Source organism: Paroedura picta, chromosome 14, assembly GCF_049243985.1.
Source record: "Paroedura picta isolate Pp20150507F chromosome 14, Ppicta_v3.0, whole genome shotgun sequence".
NCBI lineage: Eukaryota > Metazoa > Chordata > Lepidosauria > Squamata > Gekkonidae > Paroedura > Paroedura picta.
In genome coordinates, this window is record NC_135382.1 from 40,904,333 (window position 1) to 40,932,129 (window position 27,797).

Sequence of the window (27,797 nt, forward strand, 5' to 3'; positions counted from 1 at the left end):
AGCTCCTTCTCTCCCCCCCTCCCGCGCGTGCTGCTGCTCGACAGGCGGCGCTCGTCACTCCCTCTTCGTGGCGCAGGCGCGGAAGCTTCTTCCCAGGCGCCTGCGCAGAAGTTGTTGAGCTGCTAAGGTTATTCTCTCGCCTCGCCTTTCTCTTCTCTCGTCTACGCAGTGGCGCATGCGCGCTGCATGGCCGGACGCCCAGAGTGGTGCGGCGGCGGCGCGGCCGCTCTTGGGAGGCGCATGCGCCCGCGAGTGCCATTTTCTCCCCCTCGGCGCTCTGCGCGCGACTGCGCATGCCCCGCATTCCCGTTGCCTCTCGGTGGCCTTCGCGGTCGTCGCCTGCCCCGCAGCGAGCCCGGCGGCGCATGCGCGGAGCCCGTCGCGAGGGGGCGGACCCGCTGGGTGGCAGCGACCGGACTCCCGTCAGGAGCGGCGGCTGAGGAGGCCGCATCCAGGCCCGACGCCCGCCCGCCCGTCCGCCGGCCGGCCCCGCCCGCTGCGATGCCCTCGGACTTCATCTCTCTGCTCAGCGCCGACCTCGACCTCGACGCCCCCAAGTCCCTCTACTCCAAGGGTGAGTCGCGCTCCGCTCGGCCCCGGGGGAGGAGGCGCGGCCCGGATCCCGGCGGGCCTGGCCTGGCCTGGCCTGGCCTGGTTGCTCCCCGAACACGCCTCGGCCGCCTCTCCGGGAAACCCGCTCGGGCCGCCCGCGGAGCGCAATGTAAGCACAACAAGGTGGCTAAAAACGAACAAACGGAGGCGCTTGGCCGCCTCAGCGCCATACAAGTGTTCTCCGGCGGGAAGCCGCCTGTAAAAACCATCGAAGAGGCTGCGGGAAAGACGCGTCTCGGCCCCTGCCCAGCCGGGCCTCGGGATCAGGAGGGGCCGCTGAGAAGGGCCATCGCGTGCCACCCGGGGAAGGGGGGGGGGGATCCCCGGCCTCAGCGCCTGTGTTATGGGCGGAGGAATGGCGCTTGCTTGCTTCACTGGCCTGCGCTGGAGCGGGAGGCTTCAGGAGGGCCCTTGAAAGTCTCATTTGAGTCGCCTTTTTGCGCAGATGATGATCGTTGCAGGACATTTAATTACAGTAAATTTTGGGGTAAAAATGTATTTCCAGGATCAATCAATATCTATGATCACAAACTTCAAAAATGGTAAGCATGGATTTGGAATAACTGGCTCTTGTAAGCAGCAAATAAATTCAATCTAAAACATGTTTGCCTTTAGAAACTCTTCTGAATGAATGAATGCTGGCAGATATTGCTCAAAGGGAATATGCTGAGTAAACCCGAGTCAAAATATCTGTCATTGGGGCTTTTGTGTGCTTGATGATGATTTAGAACTGCAACAGCTTTTGTGCTTCAAACCTCTGCATGACTGAGTTGCATTTGCCATCAGTAGTGCTCTAAAAGCACTGGAAGCAAATTAATCTCTTACCTCAAACTGTCTTAAGACACAGATCAAGATGGGCGGCTGCATTAACCCTGCTTGTATCAGCGGCTGCATAACCCTGCTTGTATCAGCAGAAAAGAGCAAGAGGCCAGCAGCACCTTAACATTGCTCCTTTTTCAGAAGGCTTTAAGGGAGAGATCTGGTTTAGGACTGTCAACTGACCAATTGCTTAATTAGCTGTCTTCTAAACCATGTTGCTTGCTCCCATTTAAATGCAGGTGAAGATGCCAAATATCTTGGTATAGTTGACAATTTTAATAAACTCTGTTCCTCTTCTCAGTTGTTAGAAGGAAAAGCTCTGTTTATTACTTCAAACATGAATAAAAACAACAACCAACATGGAAAACTTGTACCTGAAGGTTACTTCTGTCTAAAAATAAAGCACTACAAACCGGTTTAAAGTACAATATTTTCGCTTTGGAAACTAATTCTTCACCTCTGTGAATCATCAGGGTTTCCTTGTGTCATTTACTATAGGAGGAGTATGGACCATTAATCTTGACCCAACAAAATTACCAGTCTAATGGGGGCATCTGTGCCAGTCCATTATGAGAGGACAGAAAAATCTTTTGCCCTTCTGAAGCCTGACAGATTAATTGTGGCATCAGCTTTGGTTGACTACAATCTCCTTCAGCAGAGACCACAGATCATGTGTTGAACAAAGTGGATTGTGGTCCACCAGAACAGTTAAAACAATCTCCTCTTTTGTCTTAAAATGCATGGATGTTTAGTGCCAAAAAGTTGCTGAAGGAACAAGGAATAAATTCAGTAAACTGTAGAAAACTGGAAATGCTTAATAATTTGTTTGGTAATGGGACATTGTTTTTGTGGTCTGAATCTTTGTACTTCATACAGCAGAGGGTTACAGGCTTCTGATAAGCATCCGGGGATGTGGCAGGAAGCCAGGAAAAGAGATCGCAGGGATTGGAACCTGTCCATCTTGGCTGTAAGGGCGCCAAACCTGCACGGGCTGCTTGTACTTCTTCCCTAGGCACCCCCAATGGGTTCTGTGAAGCCCTTTGAGTTTTTTTAGAAAGTGGGTGAGGGCAGGTGGGGGGCTTTACTTAGCAGGGCTTCTGACTGGCGATGGGAGGTCCAATGGGCAGATTTGAAAAGAGGTCGCTTCCATTGCCACCACAGCAGGAAAACGCTCACATTGTGACTGAATGCGTGCAGGGAAATGTTTCATTCATTAAAAAAGGCATTCTGCTGAACAGAGCCTCGGCCTGGAATGGGGCAGACAGGCTTTTCAAGTGACATCTTCCCCTCTGGACTGTTCATGGGAGCGCCCAACACTGTATGTTAGAGTTCCAAATATGCCCACAGACTCGGAAAGGGTGGAGGTCCCTGATCTACTTGATCGGCTAATTAGTATGTCTTGTAGCACCTCCCCCCCCCACTTCTAAGTGGATACTGGAGAGCAAATGGCCCAGGAAAGCTGTTTCTTACATTTCCGTTGAGTGTTTAATTTTACTCTGACTGTTCCAGAATAATGGCCTTGACTGGACATGCCCCCTGAGTGCAAGAGTGATGTGTTCCACTTTGAGATCTCTTTTCATTTACAGTTTTGTAAAACAGACGGTGCATATGCAGAAACTTCTTGGAAGCTACTGCATGTTGCAGTAATGGATACTTGGCTTTAAACCTGTAGTTGTTCGAGTAGCCATGCTTTGGTTTGTATAGATTTGGGTTTCTTTTCTGTTTGTAAAAAGCACACAACCCTCAGGAATTCAGATAACTGTTGTATGTATGATTTCTAAAAGCAGTCTAGCAGTGTTTGGCAATATTCGATTGTTTGTTTATTTTGTTGAACTATTGCTGCTTTTTGGGCCCAAAATGCTTTGGAACTGCTTATAGTACTGTAAAATCAAGCTGAAATCTGCAGGAGGTGGTAATAACAAGGTTGCATCATAAGAGAAAACAAATACCAGGAAAAGTACTAACGAGCACCAAGATCCCAACCAGTTCGGCAAGCAGCCAGGCCGTAGGTTAACTGGGTGGGAGAGGAAGGTTTTTACTGTGCTCCTAAAAGCCAAGAGGGGAAGGTGCTGGACATTCTTGGGGAGGGAAGGGGGGGGGCATGTGGTATTCCACTGCTTCTACAGAAAAATACCCATCTGTCGAACATCTAGAAACAGCAGTACACCAAACCGGTTTTCCTAGTGAACTTGATCTATGTACATTGATGTTAGAGGAGGCTATCCTGGCTCTAGATTTAAAGGTAAAAACCATCACTTTGCATTGGGCCTTTAAGTCAGTTAAGATGGATCTGAATAAGTGGAGTATGAGCACAGCAGTTTGTCCAAGAAGATTTTTTGAAGACAGCTCCATACAGAGTGCATTATAGCAGTCTAACTGAAACATAGCCAAGATATTTTTAATATAATTTTATTAAGAAATACATTAAGTACATTAAAGAGCAGAATAACAACATTATATTGTCCACAAAAAGCACATCACTCCTGTCCCACCACAATATCCATCTAATAACAAAATAAGGACTTTCAGTCACTTTCTAAGTTATTGTCAATGGTATAAAATAAAGAATATTGATACAGATTTTCAGATAGAAATGTCTCTGCCAAACTCTAATAATATAATCTTTTTTTTTTGAGCTGATGTAATTATACTTCACCTATAATTTAAAGACTGCAGTTGTAAATTCAGAAATATTTGATTCTTGAGAGGATATCACTTGGTTCCAAGTAGAAATAAATTAGTCCAGGCTTTGTTATTTCAATAAGGTTGAAGGTTTATCTATTTCCATGGATGAGATTAGTTTAAACAGCCAACCAGTCCTCTGTTGATGGTATATTCTGGTCCTTACAGGATATTTGTTACTGTGCTCAGGTCAGACTTTGGGCACAGTTTACCAACTAACAAGAGCAAAGGCACTTGTGGCACCACCACTTCCTGCTAGTTCAAGAGCATGGCTGGTCCACAAGTCAGACCTCAGATGTGGGGACCTTCGCAGGAGGGCAGCCTGATGGGGTTGACTGTTGCAGCTTGAATCTGCTGAACCACCTGCTTGAAAGTATCTCTGCCTTGTCTGGACTGAGCTCCTGTTCATGTTTCCCCATCTGGCCTATCACTTCCCTTGGATACTTGTGTAGTCAGTCCAGGCTTCCTAGGGTAGATGGCAGAAATGAGCGGTAGAGCAGGGTGTCAACGTGCTGGTGGCACTTGCTCAGAACATCGTGACCTCCTAGCCCAGTAGGCCAAGTGTGGATGACAGAAGACACTGGCGACAGTGGAGCTGGGAGTAGATCTGAATTTGCACTTAATTTCTTCTTGTTAAGCAAGAGGCCTCTCACTTTTTTTCCTGGTGCTGTAACACCTATAACCCCTTTCTGGGTTTTTCAAAAGGATTGGAAACACTGTAGTCCATTGCCTCTCATCTAACTTCATTAAAGGTGCTAAAGACTGTTTCAGTGCCAAAACCAGGCTGAAAAACAGATTGGTAAGAATCCAGATAATTTATTCCATTCAAGAAGAGCTGGAGCTGTGAGACCAGCCCAGGGATAAAAATTGGAGATGGAGCTGAAATTATGAAGAGGAGGACAATGGGCAGCCCTCAGTTGCACCTGTGCCCTGGCCTGAATGACACGGGCTCTCTTCATCCTGGAAGCTCAGCGGGGTCAGCCCTGGTTAGTACTTGGATGGGAGACCACCAGGGCAGTCCAGGGTTGCAACACAAAGGCAGGCAATGGCAAGTTACCTCTAGACAACTCTTGCCTTGAAAACTCGGGGGGGGGGGAGCTTAAAATGGCCTTGACTTGATTCCTCCGCCCAAAAGAGTTGCACCTAATAGAGCCCCAGGTGTCTAGCACGGAGCTTTCTGCAGACACCAAGAAAAGGAGGGTCTGCTGAGGGCTGGGGAAGGGGGGTAGGGTGGGGAAATGGCACTTTTTGAGCAAGGAGGCCACTTTTTCACACATACCATGAGGAAGAAGGAACCATCACAGCTTAGAAGAGCAGCCAGGAACACATGGTCCAAAGAAAACAAGGGGTGATCCCTGAACATTGAAATCAGGGTAGTGGTTGAGACACAGTGAATGCAAATTAAAATATTTAGAGAGCTTTTTAGAATGGTAAGCTTAATGCCAGGGAAGGGACAGAAGATATCCAGGCATTCAGATTGTTTACCCTTGCTCAGTCAGCTGCGTTGGCCTATTCAGAGTGAGCTTTGAATTTACTTACTAAAATTGCTTGCATTTAAATATGGTCAGTCTGATCTCTGTAAATCACATTGAGCCCAGTTCTCAGCAGAAATGTGAAAGGGGGCAATGGGGGTAAGCCCTAGCCACCTTTAGAGCTCATGGAAGAAGAAGAGTTGGGTTTTTATACCCTGTTTTTTACTGCCTGAAGGAGTCTCCAAGTGGCTTGCCATCTCATTCCCTCCCTCTCCCCACAACAGACTCTCCGTGAGGGAGGTGAGGCTGAGAGAGCTCTGACAGGACTGTTCGGTCAAAACAGCACTATCAGGACTGTGAGCCAGAAGGGAGGGCAGTATAAAAATGTAATAAATAAAGCAGCATTTTGATATTGGAGAGCAAGGTGGTGAATCAGTATATTGCAGCAGTGACAGCTCGGTTAAAGTGGGATAACAAAATTGGAGGACTTCTTTAGTTATAAAAGCATAATATACTCAATGAAGACCTCAACTACAACTTTTTTTTACTTCATACAGCTGTCCTTTGGAACAATTCTGCTTTAAATTCTGCAGAAAAGTAGGAGTGTGGGAACCTTCTTGACCTTATAAAATATGCTTCCCTGAACAGCTCAGTTTTACACATCTTGTGAAGTTATAGACGTGTGAGAGCCTTCCTGGCTTGTCAGGTAAGTTGTGCCGCCAAGCAGGGGCCAGAACAGTCCCTGGTGCAAACTAACTGGCGCATTTGGACGTCTTTGCTGTGATGAGCATAGTGGGAAAGGCAGTCCTAGGCCACGAAGGGCTTTGCTGGGAATCTTGAATTGTATCTGGAAGCTAATCAGTTACCAAAGAGACTGCTGAACAGAGGCAATGCCTGGACTCTGCCTGCCTCAATTGAAGATGGATCCAGGTGGGGAGTCGTCTTCGTCTGAAGCAGTGGAACAAAGTTGGAGTCCTTAAGACCAACACAGGCCTGGAATAAAACTTAGTTAGTCTTAAAGGTGCTGCTGGACTCAAACTTCATTCAACAGAAATAAATTCTTAACAAATCCTCTAGTTTTTGTTGAGAAAGAACTAGATAATTTCAGCATTATCAGATCTGGTTATTATTATTATTAAGCTTTTGGATATGGGGCTTTGCAACTATCTCATAAGCTGAGGGGGTTAGGAATTTCCTTGGCTGGAGGTACTGAAGTAATGCGATATTTATAAAGGGCATTTATGTTGTCATTAGTAACAGTGGCAATGTATTTTGTTATTTTTACACCAGATGGGTAGCCCAGAGCATTTCACATGCGCATTTATTTGCATATGCTCATCCAGGATGCCAAAAGTCAGCTTGAAATCTTGCATGGCAGGAAAGCCAAGTTGAATGACGTTGACGTTACTAACATAGACTGTGTTTACTACTGAATGTAATCTGGCAGGGACATGAGTAATTGTGAGTGCTATTTATAGGTGCCTATGCTACGAGGAAGAGGTCCCGCCATTTGGATTTGAACATTCTGAGAATTCCAGCTTATACATTTTTGGAGACAAATGTGATGGTGACAGAGCAAAGGGGGCTTCCCGTTAGGCCTTCTGCACTTGGCAGTCTCCCTCTTTGTTGGAAATTTAGGGAAAGAACTGGAAATAAAAGGGCCACTGTGGTCATGCCTTTTTGGTGCAGGAGCATTTTGAATGCTGTATGCAGTTCTGGTTACCACAACTCAAAAAGGACATTGTGGAGCTGGGGAAAAAGTACCGAAAAGGTAAACAAGATGATTAAACTTGGAGCACCTTTCCAGGGGCCGGCAAGCTTCTCAGTTTAGAAAAAAGACAGCTGAGGGGGACATAGCAGAGGCTTAGGAAACACATGCATGCACAGAGAGTATGTAGAAAGAACTTTTTCTCCCTCTCCCAAAATACGTGAACTCAGGGCCACCCATGGTTAATTGGCAGTAGATTCAACTTAACAGGTGATTAACTGGTGGATTGGCTGCCTATGGATATATGTGTGTGTATATATACATTTATTTATTCAATTTATTTCCAGCCACTATCAGTGAACGGTCTTGTAGCGGGTTACATAATGAAAAAATAATAAAACCCCACATAAAAGTTAGAAAGCTTTAATAGGCATGGTCACTAAAATAAGCCTCCATATCCAGGGGCAGTAAACCATGAAATCAGTGTATGAGACAACATCTGTGGAAGGTTTTGCCTCTACACCCTCTTGATTGTCCTTCCAGGGCCCAGTGGTCTGATACAGCGGGGACTCTTGAATTCTTCTTGTGCCCTTTCCCTAATACTTACAAATGGCTGGCAGCTACATTGGCCCCAGGTTGAGATCTGGCTTCTCAGGAGCTGCTGTCTGGCCCCCCAGTGACCTACCTGGTCTAGAGGCAAATGTTTGAAGAGTAGCTTTAGTGGCAAAGAGACAGCAGTACACTTGTGTGTGTAATTGGACTTTGGCCTGCCAACCCCTAAACCCTTCATCAAGACTCGGCTCTGGGACTCAGTTCCTGCTTCTGCTGTTTCCCTCCGCCGGGGTGTGCCATGCATTGTGTCCTCCTCGCTCAGCTGGCTGACAGGAGCTGTGTTTAAATCAGCAATTAGCAGGATCTGAAAATGCCAGATTATGCATTGTACACTGTCCGTTATTCTTTAGTGTTGACATCTTTTCAAAAGCTGACCTGTAACTGGTATGTTTACCATTTAGGCTGCCAGGTGTGCAGAGACCCAGGCATCAAAAACAGGCCAGGATATTGCCACTGCACATGGCAGAATAAAAGTTCCAAAACCATTATCATTGGATCGGCCCCTGGCTCACAAGGTTCAGATTTGCACTGCAGGGTCCAGATTGCGGGGTGGCATTTTAAACTAACAGTTAGGCTTAACAGCATTATTTAAAAACAAATGTAGTTTTCTTTTTGCAATCTATCTCCTGAATAAATGTGCATACTAATTGGCTCATGTAGTAATTAAAATGTATTGGTTGGCACCTAAATCAGACTGAGGGGACCATAAGCATATTTCAGAGCTTCTGATAATTCTGTCAGTGTATATAATGGTGCCATGTTTTGTTAAGAGGTGAGTGGGAAGATACGGGTGGGGACATTCTGGCACTCAGTAGGCACTTGTTTAATATTTATTATTACTATTATTGTGAGATCATAAGAACATAAGAGAAGCCATGTTGGTTCAGGCTAGTGGTCCATCCAGTCCAACATTCTTGTGTCACACAGTGGCCAATACCCAGATGCCTTTAATGTTAATATAATATATACAGATCCTTTACAGCAGTTTTACTTTTGCTACAGTTTTTTAAAAAGACTACCCAGATCTCTTTTATGCTACAGAATCATTTCTAGGTAGAGATAAGGGGAACAGTTTTGAAATTCATATGTTCCTGGTGGGTTTTGTCTGTTCTGATTCAAGGACCTGCAAATGTATGTGTTCGTGTAAAACAGTTATGTTATAGCTTCCCACCCAAATAGGGGATCCCAGGGTAGCAAACATCAAACATTTCAACATTAAAAATAAATCATACATACAATAATTCAATGAAAACATACAGTCAGGCATAACACCAAAATCAGAGAGAAGACCACTAACAATAATTGTTGTTTACCTTCTGGACTACTGTGGCACTTGTTTGGGAGTAACTCATTGCACAGTAGAACTCACTATTCTGTCGTTTGTAAATGCTCAGAATTCTCCAGAAGAACAGATCAGGACGTATTGAGCCTAACAGTTTCTTTCAGGAAACACTCATATAGTTTAGCTCTAGGATCCCAAGTAGGTGCCAGAGTGCTGGACAAACCTCCTTGAACTGGAAGTGGCGTGGGAATGTGCTCATAAAGAGTTCTCTTGAGCTGCATTTTGAGTGTAAAGTGAGGTGTGTGTTGCTGTTGTTGCAGTGGGTTCTTTATCTTCCAAATGCTGGCAAGTGCCTGACTTTGACTCCCTTTTGAGCTGGACCTGATCAAAGAAATGAAAATACTGCAGAGGGCAAAAATAGAGCTATAAGATTACTCAGGATAGTTGGATGGGTAATCCTGCTGAGATGCAGTAACATCTCCTGAATTCTCTTACCTGGGGAGATAGAAAGCCAAAGAGCAGCATGTGTCATACTTGGCCTGTTGTTATATTCATGGCACTTCGTTTTAGCCGTCAGATGTTTTCCCTGGCTTGTTGTTTTCAATCTTGAATTTAGTGTCTTTGATAATGGGCCATAGATAAAATGTATCGTTATTTGTCGATCATGTTTATATTGTAGATGCCATTTGAAAAATCATTTAACATTGATACATACATTTAAAAAATAAACCTTATTTAAATAAAGTGTTTTATTTCATTGTGTCAAAATCTCTGGCATTCTTATCCCACACTCCCAAGTTGCAACTTGGTATTTGTTGATTTTTTGTTGGGTATATTTTTGTTATAATATTTTAAACAAATTTCCAGTAATCTAACCATTCTTTGAAAGGTGGAGACCCTTCTCCTACAGGCATACCTCTGTCACAGAACCTGGTTTGCATTTGGACAATACTGTTCAAGAAACATGTCCAGAGCCTTTCTGAGCACGTTGGACTGGATGATTATTTGAATGATCGACATAGTAGAGAGGGGCTTATAACATTTTTAAGGATACAGATAGCTTGGTTTAGTTTTCTCCTGACACATTTCCCAACAGCCTGATTCTCTGTGTATTCTTATCTGCCATGCAGAGGTGTGAACTTGTTTTGCAGGCGGTGGGTAAGCTGTCTTTTTCCCCCTGGATTTCACTAACCAGAGATGTGTGAAATCCCTTGCATGATGTTCTGTATTTCTAAAATATGGACGCCTGGTTTCTGGCCTTAAACGTATTTTCCCTTTTTTCCTTTCAGAATCTGTCTATGACCTTCTCCCCAAAGAGTTGCAGTTACCGCCCTCCAGAGAACTCTCGGTAGCATCCATGAGTCAAACAAGTGGTGGTGAGGCTGGTTCGCCTCCTCCAGGTGTAGTTGCTGCTGGTAAGTACTTCCCTTTAATCACATTATGTTTTTAGTGCACATTAATATTGACAACATGAGCAGTGCTGGAAAAGTTTGCAGTCTTAAAAATCACAAGAAAGAGATTAGAGGCAGATGAAGTGTCACATGCTCCGCCTTAAACCTTTGTAGTAAAGTGCATAGTACTAACAAACGTAGTATCTTTATATTCTGTTCTGCTTTTGGCACATTTTTGCCCTAGATATGGTGTCTTAGTCCTCAAATGTGCAACAATGTTCTGAGTTTATGGTTTTGTGCTGTTCTGCAATGACAAGTAGTGTTTCTCCCTCTGCAAAGATTTTGTGGCTAAGCCACATTATTGTATGATCTCTTCGTTGCTTATGTAATAAATAGCACATCAAGGGAAAATTGATGTCAACTAAATTTACAAGCTCTATGCTGAATTGAATCCAAAGACTAAGCAATGCCTTGAGCAATGCACTGTTTCACACATTTGTTTGAAAGGTCTCCTTTTCAGAGTATTGTGGGTTTTTATAAATCTCCCCACGCTTCTTTAAAAGTGTGGGCAGCTTTTGTTACTGCTAACCTGACTTGGCCAGTTGACAGAGTTCTTGTCAACATTGGGTGTACATCTGTACATCTGGAAAGCTGCTGTCTTCTTTTTATTAGATTTATATGCGGGGGGGGGGGAATGACCCCATACCCGTCAGATTTTTCTAGCAGAGTAGGTGAACTGAGTGGTTTAGAAAGGGCTTCTGTGAAAAAGCAACCAGATTTAAATGTGGCACAGAAACTTTGCAGCACTGCTCAATGTTGATGTATTTTAATATTTTTCCTAATGAAATCTGTGGATTTAATTGTGTATTATGGAAGATCTGAAACAGCATCAGTTTTTTTACACTTAAAATCTACTTCATTTAAATGAATTTTTGGAAAATGAACAACACTTTAAATCCACAGATAGAGTGTATTGACATGTATTTTGATGTTATTTTTACACATTTGAGGTCTTGATAAGGAGAACTGAATGTCTGTTACTTCTGGGCAGCTTTAATTGTCTGACAGTCAATCCACTTCCTTTCAAAAACTGAACACGCCAAATTCACTTAAAATGGGGGGAAAGTAGCCTTCGAACCAGAAGAGTGTTTAGATTAAAGACCATATTAATAGAATCCAAAGGGATTTTCGGGACAGCATTCATTTTGGGTAGCAAATTTTCTTCATCATAGCAATATTGCATAAATATTTCTTTAGCTCATCTTTAAAGACTCCATCACAAAATAATTCTTGGATTGCCATGATTTGTGTCATGTAAAGTTTACGAACTGGTAACATACAGTTCATCTTCCCATCCCAGCAACATTCACTAGAAAGAAGAACTGAGAGGCCTTGGTCTTTCCGTTTGTGTGGCTGAAGGCAGGCCTGGGCCTGGCCACAGAAGAGTCTTACTTCATGTGTTTTCAGCAGGGGTCAGTTGCCTCACTATAGTGACCGGAAAACTGCAAAGTTAACATTAACGTGCTACAAAGAGTATGCAGAAAGAAATGACTGAAAATGTACAGAGTGAGATCATAAGATGACTCCAAGAGCAGTGCCTTGTTTGCCCAGAACCTGACATTCAAATGGCTTCAGTAGAAATTTTGCCTCCCCACAAAAAGGGCAGTGGAGGGAATTGTCCCGTGCATGAGGCTGCTGAAACATATTGCAGCCTTCATAAAGGACTTCATTTAGATGCAGCCTCGTAGGTCCACTTGGAGGACCAGCATGATGATGCCTCTGTCTTGTCTCAGCAGCCGTGATCTAACATGAGGATGTGGAGGGCATACCCTGAAATAACCACAGGAACAGAGAGAGCCTCCCAGCGGGGGAGGGGGAAAGACCTGGGCCATAATGTGCGTACTTCTTCTGTACAAGTGACGCCAAAGGCACCAGCAGGGGTAGTGTGGTCCCTGGCTAGTGGCTGACTCATAGCAGGAACCCCCTGAGTTCTGGAAACCAGGGTGACCTTCATTGACTGGCCAGAATACCACGCATCCCATCCTCCTGATTATGTCTTCCGGGGTGTATGTGTGTTCACATTTCTGAGTGTGCCCAGCCATGTGCTGTTTCCAGGCTCGGTAAACTGGTTGCCTAGAGCTCTGTAGATGGCTTGCTCCACCGGACTCTTGCCTTGAGGCTGAAGTGGAAAGTGCGGGGAAGCTTCTCTTCTCTTGGTGCCATTGACCCTGGAGTGGACTCACTGTCTTGGTACAGAGCTGTTCTGCCTGCCTGGCTGTGTCTTTCAGAGAAATAACCTGCTTGGTTACATTCTCCTGGGGTCGCCTGGGGTGGGGACTCGGAGACAGAATCGTTTTCAGTCAGTGGCCAAGTGTCAGTCTCTCTCTGTCTCTCTCGCTGCTTCTTTTAGGCAAACAAAAAAGATTTTAGCTGCTCACAGTGTCAAATGGCTGGGGAGGGAAGGTGACCTTGGACAATCCAGAGTTGTGGGAGTATGTTCCTGTGTGTCCTGAAAACAAGTCTCCTGATTTGTTTTGTGTAAACCTGTTGTGGTGAGCTGGCTTAACTTGAAATGAGTCCTTCAGATGATAGCAGGAACCCAAATTCATCTTTTAAAAAATGGGCTGAATAGCTACAGGGTGTTCGGTGTCCAGTGCAACATAAAGATCTCCCTCCCTTCTTTAAGCTCCCTGATACAGCTGCCTTTACTGATGCCAGTCTTTCCTCATTTGTAACTTAACTTCGTGTGTTCTCTGCTTCCCTAGCCACGGGCTGCAAATCAGATTGCCCCAAGTCTGTCTCAGGGCTTTGATCTGAGGTTTTGGGACACACATACACAGGTTATAAAAAGGTGTGCTGCAGTTAACTTCAGATTTCTGGAGGAACAGGATTGGCTGGTTTCAGGTATGAGGGCCTGCAGGAACAGACTGCTAGTTCAGCAATTAGTGTTTGGCTTCTGATTTGCAGATCAATCTAAAAATTTACAATGGAGTCTTGGCAATTGCCGTTCAAGAGCACATTTGATTATTTTCACATTAAAGGTGTGTTTCATGTTCATCCATTCAGACAGTGGGTTTCTTTGCAGACCAGCCAACTAGCAATCTGAAATTTCCAGAGAGCCCTCTGCTTATTTCAGGGGAAGAATAAAAAGTGCCTACTGGGTGGGAGAGGGCATGCCTACAGGAAACATTTTTATGTTTGAAGCGCTTTTCCCATGTGGGATCAGTCTCTTTCTGAAAGGCGCAAGAGTTCAGATGCCTCTGTGTTTTGTGTCCCTGAGTTGTGAACTGTTCTATAGGAGAGGCAAGGAGGGTGAGAAAATGCTATGAAAGAGTGTGTGACTTCCTCCAATTTGCCACACAAATATTTCACTGTTGGGTGTAAAACTTTATGGCAGCAGAACTCTTAAACATGTTGTGCACATCTTTCTTTAAAGAGAGGCCATAACTTTGGAAGGTGGAGGAAAGGCCAAAGATAGTTTACTTCAGTATGCTCAGTTTGGTTTGGTTAGGTGCAGCTTTAATTTTTTTAGATTTCTTGTGAAGTAAAATTTATTTCATAATCTGCTTGCTTATTTTAGCAGCTACTGTGAAAGTCTCCTAATCAGAAATACTCATTTCTGTCATGTTACGGATAAGTATCTTTTTGGACACTGAATATAAGACATTGAAATGGGTTTCTACTTACAAGAACTGAGATATGGTTTCCCTTCCTTGGATTATCTCTTTAAGAGCTGGTGCCTTTTCATCTTCCTTTGTTTGGGAAAATATTTCAAAGATAAAACTGTTAATGAGGTCTTGAACTTAGTTTAGCTCTTGCTGCCAAACGAGAACTGAGATTATTTTGATACTTTCATATTCTTCTGAATGAACAAATGGCAAGTAAATTAACAAAGATAACTGAGAATGCAAAGAATAAAGCACGGTGTTTGCAGGAAATGGAAAGGCGTGTTTTGTGCTTGGGAACACAGGCTGGAGGTATAGCCACCTCTCTTGTATGTTGACGCAGTGCGGAGTATTCCAGGTGTTAGTCTTGGGCCTGCATTAGCCAGAGAGGCAAGCCCAGAAGAAGTTGGTGCTTAGTGACTTCAGACAGCCCCCCCTCCCCTGTAACGATTGTCTTAGGAAAGGCTTCTTTTATCTAAGTTGGTGCGCACCTGACAGAATGGTTGCACCTGGAACAACTTTTACCTGCTCTTTCTGTCTCCCAGATTCAGTGTAAAATGACTTCTTATTTGTTAGTGTACATTTTTAAAATCTAGTATAACTTACCATCTCTTTTTTTCTTACTGACAAATTTAAATTTCCTAAAACCCGTAAACCAAACACATTTCTTGTAGGAGCTGCTGCTAGGATGACTTTGGATGTTAGCTGCCCGTCTCTCCTCACAGAAGAAGAGTGGGGGTGTTTTTGCTGATTAAGCTTTTGTGTGATAGTTTGCAAATGGACATGTTTCTTACCAGCTTCAGAACTCAGGATAGCAATTTTAAGTAGGTGAGTGGGCCTGAGAAACAGGTCTCAGTCAAGATACCACTGCAGAACTCAACTGCTTTCTATCTGGAAAGCAGTTGGGGTGCGGATCCAGAATTCCAGCTTGCTAATTGGCTGCGGCAGATAGTCATTCTTGAGGCAGGCCTTGTCATCAGAATTGGTGAACACGAGACATCGAGCAAAAATTCCAGGTAAGAAATAACCACGTGTGCATCTGTAAATATGGCTGCTGAAGTGTTGGATTTTCTGTCTGCCAAAGCAGGCTGAATCCTGCACTTATTCTTTTAAATGTGACTTGTTTTTGGCATGTGGACCTAAGGGGGTTTTGGGGACTTAATGTAAGTAACCAACCTACTTTGAATGTGTCTTGAATTTGTGAAGTAAATTGGATTGCTTGATGACATGTGCTGGGATGCCAGTTGTTTTCTCTATTAATACACTTAACTTGCATTCTAGCTCCGCCCTTCAGAGGCAGGCACCGAGTGGTGGGTTGTGTGACAGTGTCTGTCAGTAGTGAAGACAAATAGTGCCAGAGACACTTAGCCCATCCAGTCTCACCCAGGGTGTAGGTCGGTCTCGTTTTCAGACTTCTTAAGTCTTTTTCCTTTTATTTTTTTTATTTCTAAATAGCAGATTGACTGATTGAAGTTAAACTCTTGTAAAGCCTTTGACTTTACATCAATAAATGAAGCTGAAGAAAAATAGAGAGCCCAAGCTGGCATGTAAGGTGTTGAAAGCAGGTTTGCAGCCACTTTGTACATCTTGGTTTACACATTTGCCTTTGACCATGGCTCACTTCAGAACTGCCTCTCTGTGTCCACGGATCCCACAGAAGCTTTAGGGAATACTGGAAGCAGCTTTAGCCAAGTGTCAGAAGTGATGCCAGTGCCGGTCCAGGGGTGGGGCCTCTCAGAATCCCTTTGTTATTGAATGCTCATAAATTTTAATTTTTTGTTTTGTTCTCTTTCTTGAACAGCACCACACGCATGCTAGGGTCCTGGAAAGCAGCAGATCTGCCATTTGGCTGCTTGTGCCTAGTCACTGCTGGCGTATAAATACTCAGACCCCTGACAGGCACCTCAGGCCGTTGCTCTAGGACTGTCCACTGTGGGTAGTGTCCAGGCTAGAAGGGAGGCGCCAGATACCTTCTCAATATGAGACTGAAAACTGGTCTCCGGGCGGTGCTTGCAGTTGAAGACTTTTTGTGACCCTGGTGGACTCGGCTTCCTTCAGCCTTTGCCTAAAAATATCTGTTTCAGGCTAGCAGTTAGTGAATGGAAGGCAGGATTTTCAAAGGGCTTATGTATGATCTTGGCATTTTACATCCTTGAGAGGCTAGGGTCAATTTAGCTAATAACTTGAGCAGTTAATTTTTGTCAGCTCTTGATTCCAGTTCAGAGGAGGGAAAAAGAAAGGCTATGAAGAATTCCACTTTGCTGCCCTATATAAGGGAAAGGCCGTTGAAGTTCAAAGCTGCCTCTGCCCCTGTTGACGGGTTGTGAGCACACACTTCGGCTGGCGGCCTTGCCAAGGAAGGTAAACTCTGGCACGCCATGCCCTGCTGCACGGAGGAGCGGGTGGCCCTGGCTTTGTCCTGTGCAGCTCAGTTTTGGGGCCGTCAATTCCTAAGCTAGAGAACTGAAACGGATCAGGCAGGTGTCAGTAAGGCTAAGCTTGGGGTGCACCATTATCACCTTGGCATGTGGAGAGGTATTGAATCTCACAGGGCTTTTCCTTCCAATTGTAGTCTCTCTTAGATCTCACATTAATTAATTAAAAATGCACAGATATCCTGCCTTGTGGTTTTGCTGCTATGCTCCAGGAGGCCCCTAAAACACTATTGGGATGTGGTTCCAGTTCTAAAGCAGGGAAGGGCCATGGCTTAACAGGAGAGCATCCACCCTGCATGCAAGATGTCCCAGGTTCAGTCTGCAGCATCTCCAGTTCAAAAGTGACAAAATAGGAGGTGGGCAGAGTCAGTCCCTGCCAGGCAGAGCAGGGGTCTGGCTCAGTTGAAGGCAATTTAATGTCTTTATGTACAGAACAACTTTTAAGAGTAAGCCAGTCCTTACTAGTGTTTAATCCTGCCCTTCACAAAGTGCAGTGAAATTAAACAGCCATCCCACAATACTGAGCTAGTGCTTCTTGAGTCATCTCTGGAGTCCTATAGAATTTACTTCCAGCCTAGAGTGAAAGGGGGCAAGCTTAGTGGGAAGACGGCGTTATTCAAGATAAGACTGCCCAGCAGGTGGGGGAAGGGAAGGTGACAGTTGCCTTCTAAATTTTTCTGAATCTTTCTTTGGGCCAATTTAGAATGTATTTTTAGGGTTGGGCTGAGACGGCTTCATTTCACTGCAAGATCAGCTAAGGGCAAGCCATTACATTTTAAGCTCTTCAAGATCATGCTTAGTACACATTGCATCCAAATTGTTTAATTCATCTCAGAGCCCCTTTTGGTCTCAAGAGGAGGAAGTTTGCCACCTGGCTTTAGCCGCAACATTAGGACAAGGCAGCTCTTGGGTATGCTTTCCCTTTCTCATCTGGTTTAGCTAAACTGCACTTTAAGCATCCAAAACCTCAAGTGTCTTGACTTGGCACTGTTGTGACTGTTGAATCAGCCAAGCACTTGTTTAGGTGGCCCTGATCTGCCTTGCTTGTGATCTGTAGAACTGTTGCTAAGGTCTGGTAATAAAAGAGCAGGGCCCTGATGACTTGTGTAAGAGGAGAAGCATCATTCTTTCTAAATTCCTCATGCAACCACCTTAGATGGAATTCCACTTGGAGGAGGGTATGTGTGTTCCTCATAATTTTATTTAGTCAAAGCAGTCGTTGGCTTTTTGGATAGGACATTTCCCTGTCAATGCTTCCAGCTGGGCATATCCACCAGTATGGGCTGCTGTGAATCTCTCCACTTGGGATGGATGCATGGTTGCTTCTTTGCCAACACAATGTTTAAGTGGCTCTCTTTGCCGAAGGACACTTTGGCCAGAATAGTGGGATAGTCCCAGGCTCAGTGGATGAGCTCTTTGCACCTTGCCTGGAGACAGGACCATCTCCTAGTTTGCATGGCCACTTTGTGATCATCTTTGTCTGGGACAGAAATCCAAAGATGATGATGTTCTGCATGGGTGGTTGTTTGGGTGGACTGATCCCAGAGAGGGGAAGCCCACTGCATAGCCTCGGTGTAATGCATGTCCTGGGGAAACTATCCAGCATGCAGGAAGAAAGCTGCAAACACCTAGGAGGTGCAAGCTGCATCCTGGTGTTTCAGAGTGGGTGGGAATTTACAAACAGGATGAAAATACTGCTTTAACTAAACCAAATGTTGGGTAGCAATCTGTTCAATTCAAAGTGGCTGCAAATCGGCAATTCTATATAGTCACTGAAATAAGCAGATTTTATTCTAAAGCACTGCATTAATGCATGAATACAAAAAGGACTTGAAAAGTGTATTTTTAAAAAATAAAATGCAGTTTTGAGTGACTGAATCTTCCAGTTTCAGCCACTGCATTATGAGGAACAGACTCGGAAAATGGAACTGGTATCACTCAATAGCTCCAGATGATTTCAGAGATTGGTTGGATATGGGTTGTGGGACAACATGCTTGTTCTGAACTTACTGATAAATTTTCTTCTGAAACTTTTGCAACTAAACCTAAACCGAAGACTAGTCTGCTTTGATCTTGGTCTGGGTTTCTTACTGCAATGTTAACACTTTAACTCAGCTAATATACCAGTGGGTAAGATGAACATACCCATCCAGTCTATTTAGAAAAACAAACAAAATCTGCAACCATTGGCCAGAATAAAGAATTGAAGTTTTAAACTCCAGAATTAATGTCACCATCAGGATTCTTCTTCCACAGAAGTGTTGCAATACCTCTTTTCCTTCAGCAGATGCTGCTAGTTAGTGCATGATTCAAGGGTAGGTGAATATCACGTTAACCCATTGATGCCATTTTTGCATCTGTGTTCCGGGACAAATCCAAAGTGTGGCAGGAAGTCTACAGCCTGCTTAAATTGGAGCTGTTTCTCGAAGGCTTAGTGGATGGTTAAACCTTTATCTTTTGTACCTAAGTTCCCTTCTTGTGTGCACTGTTTTTAAGAAATGCTCACAGCTGTCATTCTGGACAGCTCTCCTTCTCAGCTGTTCCAGTTTGCTCTCAGGCAGAGTCTCACTTTACTGAGGCATGGGCTGCTCACCGTGGCTTTCAGGAGCCCAACACGTTCCTAGAAGGAGGCACATCACATCACCTCTTACCTTTAAGTGTTGGACATGCTCTGATTAAAATCTGAGGTACAAAGGACGTAAATAATGATTGGTACCAGTTCCATTTTGTTACGGTTACGTTAGTTTTATATTTTATTTCTCATTTAATAATTGATATCTGGAATAATCAGCAGCTCTTTTCTCATTTATTTTCTCATATTTTTATTCCAGGATTTGCCTCTGAAGCAGGGAGTGTCTGCATTAAAAATGACCTGTAGTTCTCTGCTTCATAGGTTAGAAACTTATTTTAATATTTTGTGGCTAAGCACAGTCCCATCTTTTTCAGAAATTCCAAATGCTGAATGATTGGCGCTGAATGTGGCCTACAAGCATTCTCCATCTTGTGTTGGGGATTTGGATAAAAATGGCTTGAACGTACTCAGTCCTGCTGAGGCAATAAAAGTGCCCTTGTTTGCTTGCAGCCTTTTTATGACTTAAAGGAAACGTTAAAACGCCTGATGGCCACACATACTTATGGAAATGGAAGTGCTTTTGGACACTTCCCGAATACTTTTTTTGTTGCTGAAGCCTTGTATTGCTTAAAGTGTTTAAATTTCAAACTAGCCAAATTTCAAACGTTCATTTTGGGGAAAAAATCAGCTGACCAATCACATTATTTCAAAGGGACTGCTGTAGCCAGCACAGTTGGAAATGTGCCCTGTATTTACTTCTGAATTGTACACCGCAGATGCTTCTTCAGCTCCCTCTTCTTCCTCCATGGGCGGTGCTTGCAGCTCCTTTGCCACCTCTTCCAGTCCCACCATTTACTCTACCTCAGTCACTGACAGCAAAGCTATGCAAGTGGAGAGCTGCTCCTCAGCCATGGGGGTAAGTAACCGAGCGGTAAGTGACAACCAGTTAACCCATAACACAGCCCAGCAGCAGCAGCAGCAGCAGCAGCCGCAGCAGCAACAGGCCACACCGAAGAGACACACGGTCTTGTACATCTCGCCACCACCAGAAGACTTGCTGGACAACAGCCGGATGTCCTGCCAGGATGAGGGGGGCCCACTGGAGTCTGAGCAGAGCTGCAGCATGTGGATGGAGGATTCCCCCTCCAACTTCAGTAACATGAGCACCAGTTCCTACAATGATAACACTGAGGTGCCACGTAAATCACGAAAACGAAATCCAAAGCAGAGGCCGGGGATCAAACGCCGAGATTGTGAAGAATCGACCATGGATATCTTTGATGCTGACAGTGCCAAAGCGCCTCACTATGTCCTTTCTCAGCTCAGCACGGACAGCAAAAGCAACCTGAAAGCAGGAAATGGGTTGGTATCTGCCTTTTTAAGTTCTATCAACATATGTTATTTTGAAAAAAACAAACCTAGAAACATTACCTTGACTTTTTTCTAGTGTTCAGCTCAGGTTTTCTCTCAGAAGTGTGGGAGAGCTGATGTGGGCACTTAATAAGTCCTGTGGTTTCTTATGCAAAAATTCAAGGTACACTTATGTGGCATAAGAGTGAGCCACTTTAGCAGCCATTGAACTAACAAGTCCTGGATCAGTTGTCTAGCCACTTCCCTTTGGAACCTGGCTAGTGAATAGGAAGGTTTTCACTAAAAACCTTGTTAAAAACATAATCCCTGAAGCTGAGATCGGCTCATCTGTGTCTTCCTCAACAGTTCCAAACAAGGCTGTTTGTGAGGATCTAAGTCTGCGCTTCGCCTCCTTCTGTTTCACTTGCTCCATCAATTAAAGACAGCTGATTTTGATCTTGTTATATTAACACTTACTAAAATGTTAAGATATACTGGACCAAATTTGTGTTCCATGTCACTTCAGTTCTGTATTTGATTTTTTCAAAAATAAACCTCTAATCCTATTTCGCTGTGTGCTTCTCGGTTGTGTGCATGTGTGTGTGTGTCGTTTGTGGTGATGCCTGGGTGGTGGTTCCTCATCTCTCCCACTTCACACTCTTCACGTAAGTGCATCTCAGTTTACAGATAATGGTTTGAATCAAAGATGATCCCACGGCATAAACAAAAGTTGCTTCTCTGTATGTGTGTTGTTTCCCCCTTTCCCTCATTTGCAGCCCCCCAAACTGGTTCTAGAGACTTCCAGTGCCCTTGGGGAGGCTGCACCTGTGGGTCACTGCACAAAGAACACTGTACGAGCAGAAATGTCTCCTGCTTGCCCAGCAAAATCTTTGGGTCTAAGCCACGGCCCACAAACATACACTCCTGTTGTTCGTGGGCCTCAGAGCCAGGTTGGCAGGCTTCCTTTACATGTTCTCTCTCTATTTTAAATGTTCTGACCTTTATCCTTGGGTTGGTGAATAGTAAACGGTTTGGGAAAGATGGTGGTTCACCGTGTCTTTCCTGATGCTGCCAAATGATGTTTTTGGCTAGGAGGGTGGGGTAGCCTTTTACTCCCAGCTCAACCCAGTTTTCTGGTATCCGTTCCCCCAGGCACAGCTGACGACTCTGTGAAGACAAAATGAGAATTCAGTAAAGGTGTTTTGCTTGTCTGGCAGATTCCTAAATCAGCAAGCATTGCCAAACTTTTATCCAAAATCAGCTAGGAAAACTGGGTAGCATTTAGAGGATGCGAATTCTTGCAGGCAGCAAGCTCCATTTGTGAGGGCTAGGGCTGTATGCCATCTCTCCCAGGAGTCTCTGAAAGCTGTATAATCACTTCACTTTAGTGCCAGGTAGCACAGGCCAACAAACTGGCTGCTGGAATTCAGTGCTAGATTAAGGTGTTTTGTTTGCAAAGTCTTCCCACCCCTTCACAAGGGCACTGCAATTGCAGCAGCTGCTGTATGGCCGAGAGACAAAGACTTGCTCAAGGTCTACCCGATACACTCTGGGGCTTTTCTATTTCAGCCTGGGTCTCCAAGCCTAGTTGTCTATCACCAAGGGGATGCATGCTTGAGCTAGCCAGTTGAGTCGCCATGTTTCATTTAGGCCTGAGATAAATGGTATATAGTTGTAAATAACACTGAACATGCAACTCTCAAAGGCACAAGGTGCATAATACCTAGTTGAGAACATCCATCTCTGTCTGCTGGAGACTTGATTCTGGGGGTCCTAGTAAACAGAGCCTGAAGAGGGGCAGCAGACTTGGCCAGAAGCCTTTAGAGATGTCTGGCGGAAAGTCCACACACACAACATGCTTCTAGCAACTTCTTCTAGGAAACGGAGAATTGCTGTTCTGATGCAGTAATCAAATTTTAAGTCCATGAATGAAGGTGTAGAATCCTAGTATTGAATTAGTATTATTAGTATTATTACTACAGAAGATTGCACAGAGAAGCTGTTGTTGCACTGAAGCCAGAGAGAGCCTAAATTGCAAGCTAGGAAAATGAGTCCTGTGATTCTGTGCCTCGGCTGGGCAGCTGGCTGGTTTTTAGTTAGCAGCTTAATTGCTCATGAAGTTTGATAGATTCCTGTCCACAAATGCAAGAGCTGGCCAAAATCCTCTTTAGAAGCAGCTTTTTCTGCAGCTGCTGCTATGTTTGGTTTTTTATCCAGTGTAGGCTGTACATATCAAACAATCGTCCCTTGTCAAATCTGTCTTCCCTTCAGTGTGTATTCGTGGGCAAGCCTGCAAGGCAAGGCTGCATGGGGTTGCTCAGAGGTATTCCAGTGCTGCATGTGGAGTCTGAGGACAGATCAAGTCCTGAAACATGCTTTGCCTTCAAGAAGGCACCAATACAGTTCATGTAGAACTTGCAAAAAAAAAAATTGGTAGCAAAGGTTTGATTTTTTTTTTGCAGAGCCTTTAAGCAGCTGGAAGATATTGAATGTGTGTGTTGTGAAGTCTCAAGTATTAGATAGTGTGGTGCATTGATACAGGCAGCAATAGGGCCCCGAAAACTGGCAGGGCCCTCGGGTAGTTGCTGGAGTTTAGTCTTTCTTCTACAGATCTGCTGACGAGGCCATCTGTAACAGGGTACGATGCTGGAAACAGCTATGAAGACACCAGTCTTCATTTTTTCAATTCCTTTTCCTGTTGGTCTGTTCATTAGCCCCTTTGGCTCCCATTGTAGACCCATAAGACCCCTGGCTTGGTGGTGCCTGATCATGAGAATTGGCTTAGGCTTCCCATGCCCATGTCCTGATTTTGAGTGTGCCTCCAAAAGAGCAAGAAGAAAATTGTCCCTTGGGGCACAAGCCTGGCCTGGGGTGTGGATGGCCAAACATCCTGTCTCATGGACATCAGCTTGTGGCGGTCCCCCCTAGTGCTCTCCGTGTCTGAATAGCACTGCCTTGGCAACCTCTTAGGCATGTATGGCCTAACTGGCTGATTAAAATTCTAATGAGCCATAGCTGGAGTGCAATACCGATCGGTTATTTTCTGGATTCCTTAGAATCTCCAGAGAAGATCATATTGTGGAGGGCTTCTTTACTTAAGGTCTAATTCTAGAATTGATTGTATAGTGTCACTTCCAGGCATTATTATTCAGGTTTGCTTAGACAATGTGTCTGCTGCCTCTCTGGAGAGCCTTTGTGAGAGCACCACACCAGCTGCAGAGAGGGGCCTGGAAACCAGTCAGTCAGCCTCCTTCCCCAGAGACTCCCTAAATGTGACCCATGGCAAGGGCAACAGTGAAGCTACCTTTCCTCTTGGCACCAGAGCTGCCCGTTTCATGTGGGATGCCACTTGGAATGGGCTTTGCTTACATCCAGGAAGGGTTTTTGATTAGGCCAGGCTGAAGGGATAAAAATGGATGATTCTACCTGAACTGATGCAGTGAAATCCTGAGTGTTGTTTTTCAGCTGGGGATGTAAATGGCCCCTCCACCCCTTTATAAATAACATTGATTTTAAAGGGAAAAGGAGAACATGATCCAATAAAAGTTAAGCAAATTTAATTCTGACTTCAGGGAGTCTAAAATGGATTTAGCTTTGCTGGAGTGTGCCTAGCCTGTAGAAGAAAAACGTCATGACTCTCAGAAGATATGCAACATCTTTGACCAGGAGAAGCAGTTGCTCACAGGCCCCAGTGGGAGAAGCCTTGTCCCAGTTGAACATGGACAGGTTCGAGAAGTGTTTCTCTTGTGGCTCACCTGTATCCATTTCAGATGTTTAGGACATCTTAGTTTATGAGGGTTCAAGTCTCATAAATAAACAGAGTTTTGATTAGCAGTAGATATTTCGATAATGTAGTATTTTTTGAAGATGATGTCCAGGAAATGTTTGAAATAGCAACTATCCAGTGACCAGGATTTGCTTCAGCTTGTCACAGTTCAGGAGAAGCTGAAAAGTTCAGGTAGCTTGGAGGTAGCTACACCTCTCAGTTGGGTGGGCTTTTATTAGCATTGTTGGCTGTGTAGCTGTGTGCTTCTCGCTTCAACACCCCCCCCCACACACACACAAACCCCCTCTTTATTGTCTTAGATGTGCAGGATGACCTCCTTTCTGATATGGTCAGGATGTGGGAACCCGGACTGTTCCCTGTCCCCCACAGGGTGCTGTTCTGTGATTAAATGGGCACCTCAGTGACAGCCGCATCTTCATGCCCTGCCCTTTGGGCTCTTACTGTCTCTGAAGGAATGCCTCTGGTAACACGACCAATGGTTTGTTTTGACTCCTCAGAACATCAGAAGCAGCCAAAGCAACTGGAGGGAAGAAAAGCCCTATGTTATGTGGTCAGTTCCCTTCGAAAAGCGAGGGCAAGGAGCTGAAGATACTGGTGCAGCCGGAGACCCAGCACCGGGCTCGCTACCTGACTGAGGGCAGCCGGGGCTCAGTGAAAGACGGAACACAGCAAGGGTTCCCCACTGTAAAGGTATGGCAAACAGGGAGGGGAGGGGACAGAGGCAAAAACAGTCTGCTGTTTAGGGGGAGCTGTCAGTATGGCCCTTCCTGTGGCAGAGTCTGGCTTGCAGAGATAAAGCAGAGGATGCCCCTGCCTTTCCCTCCTGCAGAGATCTGGCCTCTAATTGTGCTATTTCCACTCTGAGTTTCAAATGGCACAGAACTAGGACTTGTGTACACAGTTCCATGTTTCCAAGGATGTGGCTGTTTTGTTGTTTGGAGTATGGCAGAGAACTGGCTGTCTCTCGGAGCAAGACAGAGAAGTCTTTCTTGCCGGTGGAAGGTGTTAAATATAGACCTATTGGTGCTGTCGTCATGCAGCACTGCAATGAATGCACAGAGAAACCACACACACACACACACCCCAGATACAATTCTGCATTCCCCCACATGCAGCCAGCTGGGTGACCTTGGGCTCCCCACAGCACTGATAAAACTGTTCAGACCAAGCAGGTATATCAGGGATCTCTTATCCTTACCCACCTCACAGGGTGTCGTAGGGAGAGGAAAGGGAAGGTGACTGTAAGCCGCTTTGAGCCTCCTTCGGGGAGAGAAAAGTGGCATATAAGATGACTCGCAAATGTCTCACAGCTAACTGCCAATTGCCTACCGTTTGTATGTCCTTCAAGGACTGAATCATCACCCCCAATAACTTTCAGATGAAATGGAAGTCACGAAAAATTCTCTCTTTGCGACCTTCACTACCATCTTACAGGCCTCATAAGTTCCTAAGTGTCCCCAGAGTAACCAGCGTTTTGCTGATGTGCTTCTTGCCCTTCCCCCTCACTCTTGCTTGCCTCCTCTCTTCTCCCAGCTGGAAGGGCACAACGAGGCAGTGACCCTTCAGGTGTTTGTAGGAAACGACTCTGGCCGGGTGAAGCCTCATGGGTTCTATCAGGCTTGCAGAGTAATGGGTCGAAACACCACACCTTGCAAAGAAGTGGACATCGAGGGCACCACTGTCATTGAGGTGGGCCTGGATCCAAGCAACAACATGACCCTGGCGTAAGTCATACTCTCGGATTATTATTTGTCTGCATTCTGCAGATGCTCCCTGTTTTGAAAAGTCTAGTTGGTACTATGTCAGGTGAGGCACTTGATAAACACATACATCTGACGGATCTTGAACATACCTAAATAATGAAATTTGAAAGCTTTTCCTGAAACTGATTCTGCATGTGAACAAGAGTTGCCTCATTTCTTTTGTGCTTGAGCAGGGGGCTGGACTGAATGCACCGTATGGCCCCCTCCCAATCTCTGATTCCGCACACACATGAGTGGTGGCCCCGCTTTTGTCCAGCTTGGTGGACGTGTGGAAAATGGGCATCTTTAAGCTCCTCCCTAGCAGTTCCATCGGAGAAGTAGCCAGTAGAGAGGATGCGGAAATAAACAGATTAGCCATGTACTGAAGAGAATGTGATCTTTCCTTGGCGATATGTAAGAACATAAGACGAGCCCTGCTGGTTGAGACCAGTGGTCTGTTTCACGTAACAGTGGACCAGTTGCCCTGGAGAGCCGAACAACACAGAGGCCAAGGTCCTCCCTGATGTGCCAAGCACTGGGATTCAGAGGTAGACTGCCTCTGTATATGGAGGTTGCATTTACTCACCATGGTTAGTAGCCAATGATGGACCTTTTCCCAATTAAGCTGTCTAACCCTCTATTGAAGCCATCTTTGCTTGTAGCCATCACCCACTCAATTGGCTGTGGTTCCCAAAATTTAATTGCTTGCTAGATGTAAAACAGTATTTCCTTTTGTCTGTGTCTATTGCTCATCAGCTTCATTGAGTGCTTCTAAATTCTTGTATGATGGAAGAGAGGTCCCATTGGCTCTGGTCAGGCTAACAGGACCACTTTGCCTAGATCTCTTTTCCTGGAAGGGAAACATTTTGTAGTGCTTGGGGAGTGTAAGAGACAGAGCACCCCTGAGTTTCCTGTGTCTCTGTAGCTACCTTCCTTCTCTCTGCATTACGAGATGCACATACTTGAACTCTGCACATATCTGTGGGTGAGAGGAAGGCGGAGAAGGATCCAGAATATCTGCAGTGGATGCTAAGGAAATATGTCAGTTGAGAAGTTGGATTGCTAATGAGAGTCTGACCCTTGATGACTAAACCTTGTAGACACTGTGGGGTATTCACTGCATCTTGCATTTGCTCCAGGCGTCTGGGAGATGCAAAGCCATCCTGGGACCATGATTGATCGCTGCAGGGAGGGAGGAGCACTGTATTGCCATAGTGGCTTTCCCTCTTCCACCTGCCGTCAGGTTAAATTGGATCTGTCCCTTCAGTTTGTGGCAGCCAGTGAGTTTGATCCAGCCTGTGGAGGGAAGGGGCAGTTTCCACCTTCTCCCTCTCCCCCAGGACCAGCATTTCAGGGGGCACTTGAGAAGGGGGGGGCAGGACAGCTGACTTCCACTGGAAGGTGTAATTTAGAACTAGGCCAAGTCTGGGTTTGCAGCTTCCAAAAGGTCAGTGCTCTAAATGTTCATTCTATCTACAATGGCCAATGGCCAAAATATGGGATGGCCATCTCCCCCTCCCTCCTCTGGCAGACTGCTGGCAAAGATTGAAGTGCCCAGGGCCAGCCAGTGTTTCTGAGAGCAGCAGGGCTTTTTTCTTCATAATGAAAGCTGTCTGCCTGGTTGTAGCTGTTGCAACCCACAGAGACCAGGTCACGTTTTGTGGCTGT

General features: G+C 45.0%; 1 protein-coding gene across 8 annotated transcripts in view; it reads left to right on the top strand.

Annotated features, from left to right (window-relative positions):
- Positions 1–232: 232 nt before the first annotated feature.
- The window catches only part of NFAT5 (nuclear factor of activated T cells 5), a 44,637-nt gene continuing 17,072 nt past the window's right edge, over positions 233–27,797 (top strand). The window contains exons 1-5 of one of the 8 annotated variants that reach the window (XM_077310447.1): positions 233–574; positions 10,477–10,602; positions 20,027–20,612; positions 24,885–25,077; positions 25,921–26,111. In XM_077310447.1, coding sequence (XP_077166562.1) covers positions 241–574; positions 10,477–10,602; positions 20,027–20,612; positions 24,885–25,077; positions 25,921–26,111 — 1,430 coding nt within the window. In that variant the 5' untranslated portion in view covers positions 233–240. The other 7 variants (XM_077310448.1, XM_077310453.1, XM_077310449.1 and 4 more) reach the window with 7 other exon arrangements.